Here is an 11,552-nt window from a genome sequence, read left to right on the forward strand (position 1 = left end):
TATAATTAGGTTTAGTTTTTAACCATTACTCATAAGATAATGTCATTGAATAGTATTCAAATTAAATACTGAAACTTCATGATATTATATTACTTCTTTATAAAATCTGCTTCAAAGATATATTTTAACATATTTTGATGCATATAGCATTATAATAAATAGCAAACACAATGAAATGTGACATACGAATTACTTCTCCTTTCACATACTTAAGGAGAAATACAAAACTTATCAACAGCAATAAATTGTTAAAAGGATAGTCAAGCCTTTCTGAGACTTGACAGAATAATGAGTAATCTTGATGGGAATATAATAACATCGCTTCACGCCCATTCAAAGTCTTTGAAAGAAACTGATAGGTATGGCTTCTATGAAATGCTTTTCACGTCAATTTTGTTTCAATCGTACGACTTGGCTTACCGCAAGCTAAAAAGCTGTTTTCGTAGGAATATGGTAACCGCAACTTAAATTACTGTTTTATCCAAACAGAATTCTGCCGATGATGCAGTTATGTGTTTCTTTTCGGATCTGTGTTTGGGTTGCCATTTATTGGTAAAATGTATTAAAATACTTGGTTTGTATTCAATATGCAACATAAATCAATCTTATGGTCATACAATTTCATTCTGTGTAATGGTGGAATTTTTTTTATACAACGCAATCCGATTAGCTACACCAATTCTCAATGAATGAAAATATTGAATACCACCCCAGATCTCTTTTGCTTGTGATAAATGTTTTTATTCTTGTTATTTTGTTTGCCTCAAAGTGGCCAAGAAGGAGCAAATGTTGGAGCAAAAGAAGGAGAAAAAGAAGAAGAAGAAGAAGAAGAAGAAGAAGAAGAAGAAGAAGAAGAAGAAGAAGAAGAAGAAGAAGAAGAAGAAGGTGAAAAAGAAGGAGAAAGAAGGAGAAGAGGAAGGAGAAAAAGAATGAGCAAAAGATGGAGAAAAGGAAGGAGCAAAGGAAGGGGCAAAATAAGGAGCAAAAGAAGGAGAAAAGAAGGAGCAAAAAGGGAGCGACAGAAGGAGCAAAAGAAGGAGTAAGCAATAAGCAAAAAAGAAGCAAAAGAAGAAGAAGAAATAGGACAACAAGGATAAAAATTGTGTTTATTTTAAAATGATTTAATACTATTAATCGTAAGCCTTTGGATATATTTTTTCACACACTTGCACATCGTAAATTTTTATCTTAAAAGGATTTTTCAAGCTGAGACAAAATATCAACATGTAAAACATCCCTAGACCTTTTGCGCGCATCAAATTTTACTTCAACCGAGAAGGACATTGAAACTGCAAAAATGTCGAATGGACAGGGGCAAAAAGGCCCATTGTGTTATAATGTTTACAAGAGGCAAATCTATCTTTTTACGTGTCTAAAGTTACACAAAAGAAGCACAAGTGAAGAGGAAAATGATAGCCAAACTTTTGAAAGACCTCAGTATGGTTGAAGGATCTTCCAATTGAAGCACAATCACTCGGGGAGCAAATTTAGCATCTTGACAGCGGGATGGCTTTGCTCCAGTGTCGTAGGGTCAGGTTGTAATAATACCTTGTTGCTATTGAAAACATTCACTTGATGTTCCTCGAGAATTCATCTAATTTACAAAATATTCACTTTATTGTGAACAGTTTCAAAACATGAAAGGAATTATCTGGGCACTTAACATATATGGAACAAGCTGTTACGGCCTCGTTTAATCTGAAAAACCTTTTTTCAGTCCTGAAAAGAAGATTACTTTTCGCTTATTGAAATGTAATTGAACTCTAGTGAAAAGAATAAACGCTGTCAATATCTATTCTGAACACTCAAGTTCACTATTTACATTTAATTTTCTCAACATTTCAAGATGAAACTTTTATCAATGGTAGTGTGAATTTCAAATTAGCTTAATAACAATGGCTAATTCAGACGTGTATTGACGTAGCAAAGATATGTTTTGTTACCATTATGTTACAAGTGGGAATAGGATGGTTACTTTTTGTAGTTGTTTAGCAGTGTTTCTGTGTAAAAACACACAATTACCTTTATAAATATTGTCCATTGATTGAGTTAAAGACAGTCACCCCACATACTGGAGCTCGTTCCCGAAGGTTGAGTACCTCCCATTGTCATTGTTGTACAAAAGATAAAAGGCTTGTAATTAGAGGCCTCGAGTGAAATGTACACTAATCTACACTATAAACGCACACTCGGAACTCCTCGGCTATTTTACATCGAAAACAACCTCGGATGTATATGGACGGTTTACAATGTCAGAAACCTTTACCTTTAACTACGCTGCAAGTAGATCGCGTAGTAATTTCAATTTATCAATTAAACTTAATTTCTTTACTCATGGAAATCTTTATTATTTATGCAATAATACACCTAACTGGCAATCAATTTAAACTTAGATATACAAAATACACGTGAAAACACTACAGCTAAATGATACTATCATTTAAATTTTACGAACTTCATAACTTCTACTGATGTACCGGCAGACATCTAAGGTTGTTTTCGATTGATAATGGCCGAGAAGCGAGTGATTTTCAGCTGTTTTATCATTGTTACAAACATATAGTTCACATTTCACAATTTTATAGATGTTCTATCATTGCTACTAGCTTATTGTTCACAATTAACCGTTTTGTGCTACCAACATTTTGTTCACATTTCACACTTCTGTTACAAGCTATAAATTTAAACTATGATATACAAAATACACGTTGAAACACTAAAATTAATTAATACTATTACTTATTTTTTAAGAACAACTTTTGCATATGTACCGGCATACACCCGAGGTTTTCTTCGATCGGAAATAGCCGAGGTGTTCCGAATCCAATTGATTCTATTCACGCACCCTTATTCCTAGGAATAATGTTAACTTACGAGTCCTGCAGGATAAGTTAACTCTCGACATGGTAAAACAAACACCGTTACGCCAGAATTGCCAGAATTACTAGACTCCTTTTCAACATCAAACGGGTGAGGTCAATTTACACGTGCTGTTTGCGTTTCTAAAGATATTAGAATGTAAAATGCATTATGAAATTGGAGAAAACATCTCAGCTGTAAAATACGGGGACAAAAAATTAAAACCGGGTGAGTAGCTACCCTGTGTCTAAACATAGTTGTTTACCTTTTTAATGCATTTTGATTAACTTGAGCGGGAAGAAGAGTGGTTAAGAAAGATATACATTTGAAAGAGATAAAGAAGGTGTGGAGACAAAAAAAGTACACTCTAACCCTGTTGGCTCGAACTCGTTTGACTCGATTTCTCATTGGCTCGAAATGAATTTTAAGGACAGTTTCATCTGCACTGAATAAATAATTCCCGCCTGGCTCGAAGTTTTCGAGGCTCAAGGCTCGCCGTCCCCTTGGAGTGCGAGCCAACGGGGTTCGGCGCACTGGCACCGGATTTTCTAACTCAATCATTAAAAAAAAACATATTTATAAAAAAGAAAATTTGTCAATGTTTTTTTTCACAGTTTGGGCAACATAATTTAAGTTTGCAATTCTAAGACTTTCTTAATTTTTTTTAGAAATAATTGAGTATGAAAATCCGGCGCCAGTGGTTTGACTGTATAATTATGAGTGTGAAAGTCAGGATAGTGACAGTGGTCAGGATAGTGAGAGTGGTCAGGATAGTGACAGTGGTCAGGATAGTGACAGTGGTCAGGATAGTGACAGTGGCCAGGATAGTGACAGTGGTCAGGATAGTGACAGTGGTCAGGATAGTGACAGTGGTCAGGACAGTGACAGTGGTCAGGATAGTGACAGTGGTCAGGACAGTGACAGTGGTCAGGACAGTGACAGTGGTCAGGATAGTGACAGTGGTCAGGACAGTGACAGTGGTCAGGATAGTGACAGTGGTCAGGACAGTGACAGTGGTCAGGATAGTGACAGTGGTCAGGATAGTGACAGTGGTCAGGACAGTGACAGTGGCCAGGATAGTGACAGTGGTCAGGACAGTGACAGTGGTCAGGATAGTGTCAGTGGTCAGGACAGTGACAGTGGTCAGGATAGTGTCAGTGGTCAGGACAGTGACAGTGGTCAGGATAGTGACAGTGGTCAGGACAGTGACAGTGGTCAGGATAGTGACAGTGGTCAGGATAGTGACAGTGGTCAGGACAGTGACAGTGGTCAGGATAGTGACAGTGGTCAGACAGTGGTCAGGATAGCGACAGTGGTCAGACAGTGGTCAGGATAGTGACAGTGGTCAGGATAGTGACAGTGGTCAGGACAGTGACAGTGGTCAGGATAGTGACAGTGGTCAGGACAGTGACAGTGGTCAGGATAGTGACAGTGGTCAGGATAGTGACAGTGGTCAGGATAGTGACAGTGGTCAGGATAGTGACAATGGTCAGGATAGTGACAGTGGTCAGGATAGTGACAGTGGTCAGACTGGAATTGTTCCGTATTTCATGATCAACTTATTTATTAGAGTGGCAGTTCAGATAAGTTTTATAACATTTCAAGTGATTTTGACATATCATGAAGGTGGCAGTTTATTAGTAAATGAATTCTATTGGCGAAAGAAATATAAATGATTAAATTTAATTATTAGAATGGTATTTCAGAAAGTGTAGGTTAGTTTTTAAACATTTTTAATGCTTTTAGCATCCTATGAAGGTGGCAGTTTATTAATAATTGAATACTTTCGACGAAAGAAGAAAGATAAATTTATTAAATAGACTGGCAGTTCAGAAAGTGGAACTTAACTTTTAACACAGTGACAATTTATTGAAAATTGAATACTTTCGAAGAAAGAAAAATGATAATATATTAAATAGACTGGCAGTTCAGAAAGTGTAACTTAACTTTTAACACGGTGGCAACTTATAAAGAAATGAATACGTTTTGGCATGCATGAATATTAAAAATGTAAAAAGTAACATAAAAAACAATCCATCCTCCCTACTCATTCATTTTAAGAAAAGCGACAGAAAAAAATAACGATTAACCTTTAACAAGACTTATTTTTGGTGCTTATATTCTTATATATTACGATCTTATATTGAAACAAAAAATAGCTTCTTATTTCTACCATATTAGAAGCTGCTGATTTTCTTTACCTTTGAACCACTTTTTATCGATCAAAGACGTCAAAAATAAGGGGAAAACAGGTTTAAAGATGAAGGTTCATCTCTACTTCATACTTAAAGTGGAGGAGCTAATTCTTTAATGGAGATGCATCTTCAATTTGAATAGAGGTGCAGCTCTTTTATTAAACTTTTTAATGTGCCCGACTGTTTCGGCTATATTGTCGATTTTAATAGACTTTCGACCCAAATAGTACGTCATAACCTTGTAGGTACTTAGTTTTCAGATCTTGGAATCTCATTTTACTGAAGAGACAGCAGAGCGGAAGTGATAAAAGTGTAAAGCACCAATACACGGGAGACAACATTTCTGGGCACTATCCTCAGTTGAGCACCAGGCGATGGAGCCACTACAGTCGAAACCCGTTGGCTTGACATACCATGTAGCGAGCAAAATACTTCGAGTCTCGCGAATATCGAGCCAAGCGGAAATGCTGAGTGAAACAAAATCGGTCTATAACACCCAGTTCGAGCAAAGGAGGAAATCGAGCCAAGCCATATCGAGCCAACAGGTTTCGACTGGAGTACCATTTAAATAATCGCCTTGAGTATGACGCGGTCGCGGACTGAACCTTGGATCACCCACCACAAAAACGGAAAAGGTTCTACCACAGAGTTATCGGAACCTATACTCGTATTTTGTTTCCTTTGATGGAAAAGTTCACCAGTTTGTCCTTACCCTTTGAAAGAAGTACCGAATGTACCTACAATAGGTGCTAACAGGTTGCTAGAACTTTCCAGAATAGTTACATGTATATGTGTGTGGGCCACTGCCTTTCACTATCATATCTTTCCTGCGCAGATAAGCTAACATCATTCGCGGGACGAAAGCAAAAAGTGTATAATTTATATTAAATATAGACTCAGATAGTACATTTTCGCCTGCATCGCTCTATTCGCTCTTATTCGCTCACTTGACGTCACGGTTGAGTGACGCTAGGATGAAGAAGATTGCGGATAATTGGCACGTTACCTGTTTTGTCAATACAGCCGGTCCGTCGAGTATTCGGGTATCTCCGCTCTATCACGGTTAGATTCTGGTGATTTCCCAACAATACTGGTAAGTGAGTTCATTGTCGTCTGAATCATTATTCGCACTCAATGTTATTTAAGTTAATCAAATCAGGTGCGTTACGGGGTTTGCACGGGCATAGTTGATTTGACATGTGGGCTCACAGGGAATATAACGTGCCATAACGTTGTGCTACTGGCATGAAAATGCTGCTATTGAATCTATTATTAATATTTTTAACGACGCCGAGCATAAGACGTGTCGTACATCTCTACAAAATGTGACTATTGTGCTGAAAACGTGTTTGCTAACAATGGGGTGGTGAAATGGATTAATCACTTAACCATTGAATATTAAAGTCTCAGTTATTAATGAGCGAAAGGGTCGTCGAAAATTAACAAAAGCTACACGTACATAAGTTAGCATGGAGTACATTATTTTTGTTCTGTAATTTATAGAAAGAAAGTCCATACATATTGTCATCAGTTTTGAACCATGGGTCAAAATCCAGACTACAGAAGCTCATGTAGCTATACCTGTATCCAGTTGATATGTGTGTGCGTGTGTGCTGGCTTGCGTGCGTGCGTGCGTGTGTATGTAGTTGGAGCTCGGGGAGCTCGGTGTGTACATTTATTGAACGCCGTCACTGGCCTATCCATGATCTTCTTACTCCGTGTAAAAGTATCGGTCTTGTTGTTAAGTTGTGCATTGATATACCCTTACCCTGGTTAGAGGGTTCCTGTTACTGTCACGTAAACGACAAATCTACGCAGTGATCTCCCCTGACAACCAGAATAGATCTCTGCCACCATGAGCGAGTATAGCTGGAATTCAGATGTTTTCGATAGTTTTATAACATTTCTATTATTCAAGTTGAATATCTATCCTTATCATGTGATAAGCTTGGTGGCAGTGATTTGCTGTTCTGTAAAGGAGGTAATGCTGCACGGACGCTGGTTCAGCACTGTATAGCAATGTCTCACGGGAACCCAATTCAACACTCCCCCCACCCCACCAGAAGTAGATTAGAACGTGAATGTAAGTAGATATGTGTGTTACAGGATAGTTGAAACCTCTCTTCTCTCTCACACCACCTTCGAAATGCCACAACAGTATGGACTCCTTATTACCGTGTGCCAGTTTTTACAATGAGCCGACAAGTTGCCCTTCAAGCATGTTTTGTTAACGTATAACATCTTCCAAACGTGATGCAGATTTAGTTTATTTGATTTACACACACTATGCATTGACAGACACATTACTTTCACAGGTTATATATTCATGTTCGTGTATTTAGACTGAAGCCTCAAACATAGAGACCTTCCCAAGGTGAACATTAGCTCATGCCCCGAGGTAAATTATAGACTGAAGACTCAATAGTAGAGACCTTACCAGTGTGAATATTCGCTCATGCCCCAAGGCAGATGTTAAAAACGAAGACTCAATAGTAGACACATTCCCAGTGTGAATATTCGCTCATGCTCCGAGGCAGAGTATAGACTGGAGACTCAATAGAAGAGACCTTCCCAGTGTGAATATCCGCTCATGCCCTGAGTCTGAGGTTTAGACTGAAGACTCAATAGTAGAAACCTTCCCAGCGTGAATATTCGCTCATGCCCCGAGGTAGGTGTTAAGAACGAAGACTCAATAGTAGAGCCTTTCCCAGTGTGAATATTCGCTCATGCCCCAAGGCAGATGTTAAGAACGAAGACTCAATAGTAGAGCCTTTCCCAGTGTGAATATTCGCTCATGCCCCAAGGCAGATGTAAAGAACGAAGACTCAATAGTAGACACCTTCCCAGTGTGAATATTCGCTCATGCCCCGAGTCTGAGGTATAGACTGAAGACTTAATAGTAGAGACCTTCCCAGTGTGAATATTCTCTCATGCCCCAAGGCAGATGTTAAAAACGAAGACTCAATAGTAGAGACCTTCCCAGTGTGAATATTCGCTTATGCCCCGAGTCTGAGGTATAGACTGAAGACTCAATAGTAGAGACCTTCCCAGCGTGAATATTCGCTCATGCCCCGAGGCAGATGTTAAGAACGAAGACTCAATAGTAGAGACCTCCCCAGTGTGAATATTCGCTCATGCTCCGAGGCAGATGTTAAGAACGAAGACTCAATAGTAGAGACCTTCCCAGTGTGAATATTCGCTCATGCCCCGAGGAAGAGGTATTGACTGAAGACTCAATAGTAGACACGTTCCCAGTGTGAATATTCGCTCATGCCCCGAGGAAGAGGTATTGACTGAAGACAGTAGACAGAGGTTTAGAATGAAGTTTCATAAGTAGACACCTTTCCAGGTTGAATATTCGCTCATACCCCGAGTTTGAGGTAAAGAATGAAGTCCCATAAGTAGAGATATTCCCAGGGTGAATATTCGCCCATGCCCCTAGTCTGAGGTAAAAAATGACGTCTCATAAGTAGAGATATTCCCAAGGGTAATATTCGCTCATGCCCCGAGTCTGGCAAAGAATGAAGGCCAATAAGTAGAGACTTTCCCAAGATGAAAATTCGCTCATTGCCGGGGTCTGAGGTAAAGAATGAAGTCCATAAGTAGAGACTTTCCCAAGATGAATATTCGCTCATGCCCGGAGTCTGAGGTAAAGAATGAAGTGCATAAGTAGAGACTTTCCCAAGATGAATATTCGCTCATGCCCGGAGTCTGAGGTAAAGAATGAAGTGCATAAGTAGAGACTTTCCCAAGATGAATATTCGCTCATGCCCGGAGTCTGAGGTAAAGAATGAAGGCCAATAAGTAGAGACTTTCCCAAGATGAATATTCGCTCATGCCCGGAGTCTTAGGTAAAGAATGAAGGCCAATAAGTAGAGACTTTCCCAAGATGAATATTAGCTCATGCCCGGAGTCTGAGGTAAAGAATGAAGTGCATAAGTAGAGACTTTCCCAAGATGAATATTCGCTCATGCCCGGAGTCTGAGGTAAAGAATGAAGGCCAATAAGTAGAGACTTTCCCAAGATGAATATTCGCTCATGCCCGGAGTCTGAGGTAAAGAATGAAGTGCATAAGTAGAGACTTTCCCAAGATGAATATTCGCTCATGCCCGGAGTCTGAGGTAAAGAATGAAGTGCATAAGTAGAGACTTCCCCAAGATGAATATTCGCTCATGCCCGGAGTCTTAGGTAAAGAATGAAGGCCAATAAGTAGAGACTTTCCAAAGATGAATATTCGCTCATGCCCGGAGTCTGAGGTAAAGAATGAAGGCCAATAAGTAGAGACTTTCCCAAGATGAATATTCGCTCATGCCCGGAATCTGAGGTAAAGAATGAAGGCCAATAAGTAGAGACTTTCCCAAGATGAATATTCGCTCATGCCCGGAGTCTGAGGTAAAGAATGAAGTGCATAAGTAGAGACTTTCCCAAGATGAATATTCGCTCATTGCCCGGAGTCTGAGGTAAAGAATGAAGTCCATAAGTAGAGACTTTCCCAAGATGAATATTCGCTCATTGCCGGGGCCTGAGGTAAAGATTGAAGGCCAATAAGTAGAGACTTTCCCAAGATCAATATTCGCTCATGCCCGGAGTCTGAGGTAAAAAATGAAGTGCATAAGTAGAGACTTTCCCAAGATGAATATTCTCTCATTACCGGGGTCTGAGGTAAAGAATGAAGGCCAATAAGAGAGACTTTCCCAAGATGAATATTCGCTCATGCCCGGAGTCTGAGGTAAAGAATAATGTGCATAAGTAGAGACTTTCCCAAAATGAATATTCGCTCATGCCCGGAGTCTGAGGTAAAGAATGAAGTGCATAAGTAGAGACTTTCCCAAGATGAACATTCGCTCATGCCCCGAGTCTGAGGTAAAGAATGAAGTCCCATAAGTAGAGACTTTTCCATGATGAATATTCGCTCATGCCCCGAGTCTGAGGTAAAGAATGAAATCCCATAAGTAGAGACAGTAAAGGGCAGATTTGTATTTCGTTGTGAAAGTGTAACAACCTATGAAAGGGACGATAATTTCCTTTACTTGTCAAAAATTGAAACAAACCAGTGTTAACTGTTCCAGATTGATCTTTAATACATTTAAAAAATGAATTCACGAATCTGTGTGTCAAACTCGGGATCAAAACGTTTATGAATACTGCCATTTGTCTGATTTAAACACGATCATATTTTGACAATCTTAATACCACAAGAGAAGAACTCGACAAACAGAAAATGCAAAAAGTTGACATCTAAAATAAAAGTACAAACATGCCACGCTGATTTTTGTCTTCTCTTCGTCAAAGTGTTCGAAGAAACTAGCTCAAATATCAAACTTTGGTAGAGACTGGGAGTGTGTTGTAGGCCGCGCCATATTTCATCAAAATTGATAAAGACATATAAAAACTTACTTTGGTTCAAAAATGTTAACTGAGACCAATTTCTGTTGTTCACCGGATGATTTGTGGTGAAGTATATATGCACACCCGAATGTAGATTCAGATTGCTAGATACAATGAAAATTGGACGTATCAAGAACGAATTGGACGCATCAAGAATGAGTTTGACAAGCGTTTTACATCATTAGCGAAATGAACTGCATTTAAGATGTTATCGGGATGGCGCTGCATTCTACGTGTGATTTCTAAAGCGTATAATTACAGCCATAACAAACCATTGCATTGTGTGAATACAAAACCACGATACAGAACCATCAAACGCTATCATAATAACTACTTTTTACAAAGGGTATATGTCAAGTTGCATTCAGGTGCGAATAAACAGCTAAGAAAAAAACGTTAACCATATCATCATTATATGTTGCACAATACTCAACAATAATTTGGGTGTTTACTTGTTAAACAGCAATCAAATTTATCCGCGTGAGTCGAAGGTCATATACAGTCAAATAACTTGTCATCTTTCACAAAAAGCTGTCTTTAAGTTTTCGACAATATTGTATGGTAATACTTAAATAATAGAGCTTTATCTCACTTATTGATATTTGAAGAACTCTTTTATTTCCCTTTATCAAAAAATTAATAAACGTTTCATAATGGATTGAATAGTTGCGTCTAGTTGAATATAAATGTTTAGATATTTGAATGAAAGGTGACATGACACCAGATCAGAACGCCGTGTATCAGTTCCTTTCAAGATGATCTAAAATAGGCTGGCGTAAATAACTCCTATTGTTGTTCACAATTCATCTTTCAGAAGTTATTAAAATTCGTATTTGTCAAAGTCATTTCAATCGTTGAATAGCGCACTTCAGATACCTTTTCATACAGCAGTGCGCAGACATAAGACCGGCTGTGAAGGCGTAAGGCAAGGAGGTCCCACACGGAGTGAATGATGTGAGGCTTATAAGCTAGAGAGGTTAGAGCAAGTCGTGCGGAAGCATCAGCCATCAGACATCGTTAAAAATGGAATTTCTATAAATGATAATGAATTATACTAACTGAAAGAAAAACGCACTTTTATTAAGCATTTACATAATGTAATATAATATA

The 11,552-nt window shown here is 38.7% G+C and overlaps 1 protein-coding gene across 1 annotated transcript; it reads left to right on the plus strand.

Moving 5' to 3' along the window:
- Positions 1-463: 463 nt before the first annotated feature.
- LOC128220658 (uncharacterized) lies at positions 464-2,766 on the plus strand. Its single transcript, XM_052929140.1, has 2 exons — positions 464-552; positions 770-2,766. Exons 1-2 carry the CDS (start codon positions 500-502, stop codon positions 1,041-1,043), a joined length of 327 nt encoding a protein of 108 aa, XP_052785100.1. The 5' UTR covers positions 464-499; the 3' UTR covers positions 1,044-2,766.
- Positions 2,767-11,552: the final 8,786 nt, after the last annotated feature.

The sequence above is a fragment of the Mya arenaria genome, chromosome 15 (genome assembly GCF_026914265.1).
Source record: "Mya arenaria isolate MELC-2E11 chromosome 15, ASM2691426v1".
NCBI lineage: Eukaryota > Metazoa > Mollusca > Bivalvia > Myida > Myidae > Mya > Mya arenaria.

Coding starts and splice junctions, on each gene's coding strand:
- LOC128220658 (XM_052929140.1), top strand. CDS start 500: ATGATGCAGTTATGTGTTTCTTTTCGGATCTGTGTTTGGGTTGCCATT. Junction 553..769: donor GTTTGGGTTGCCATTTATTG/GTAAAATGTATT, acceptor TTTGCCTCAAAG/TGGCCAAGAAGGAGCAAATG.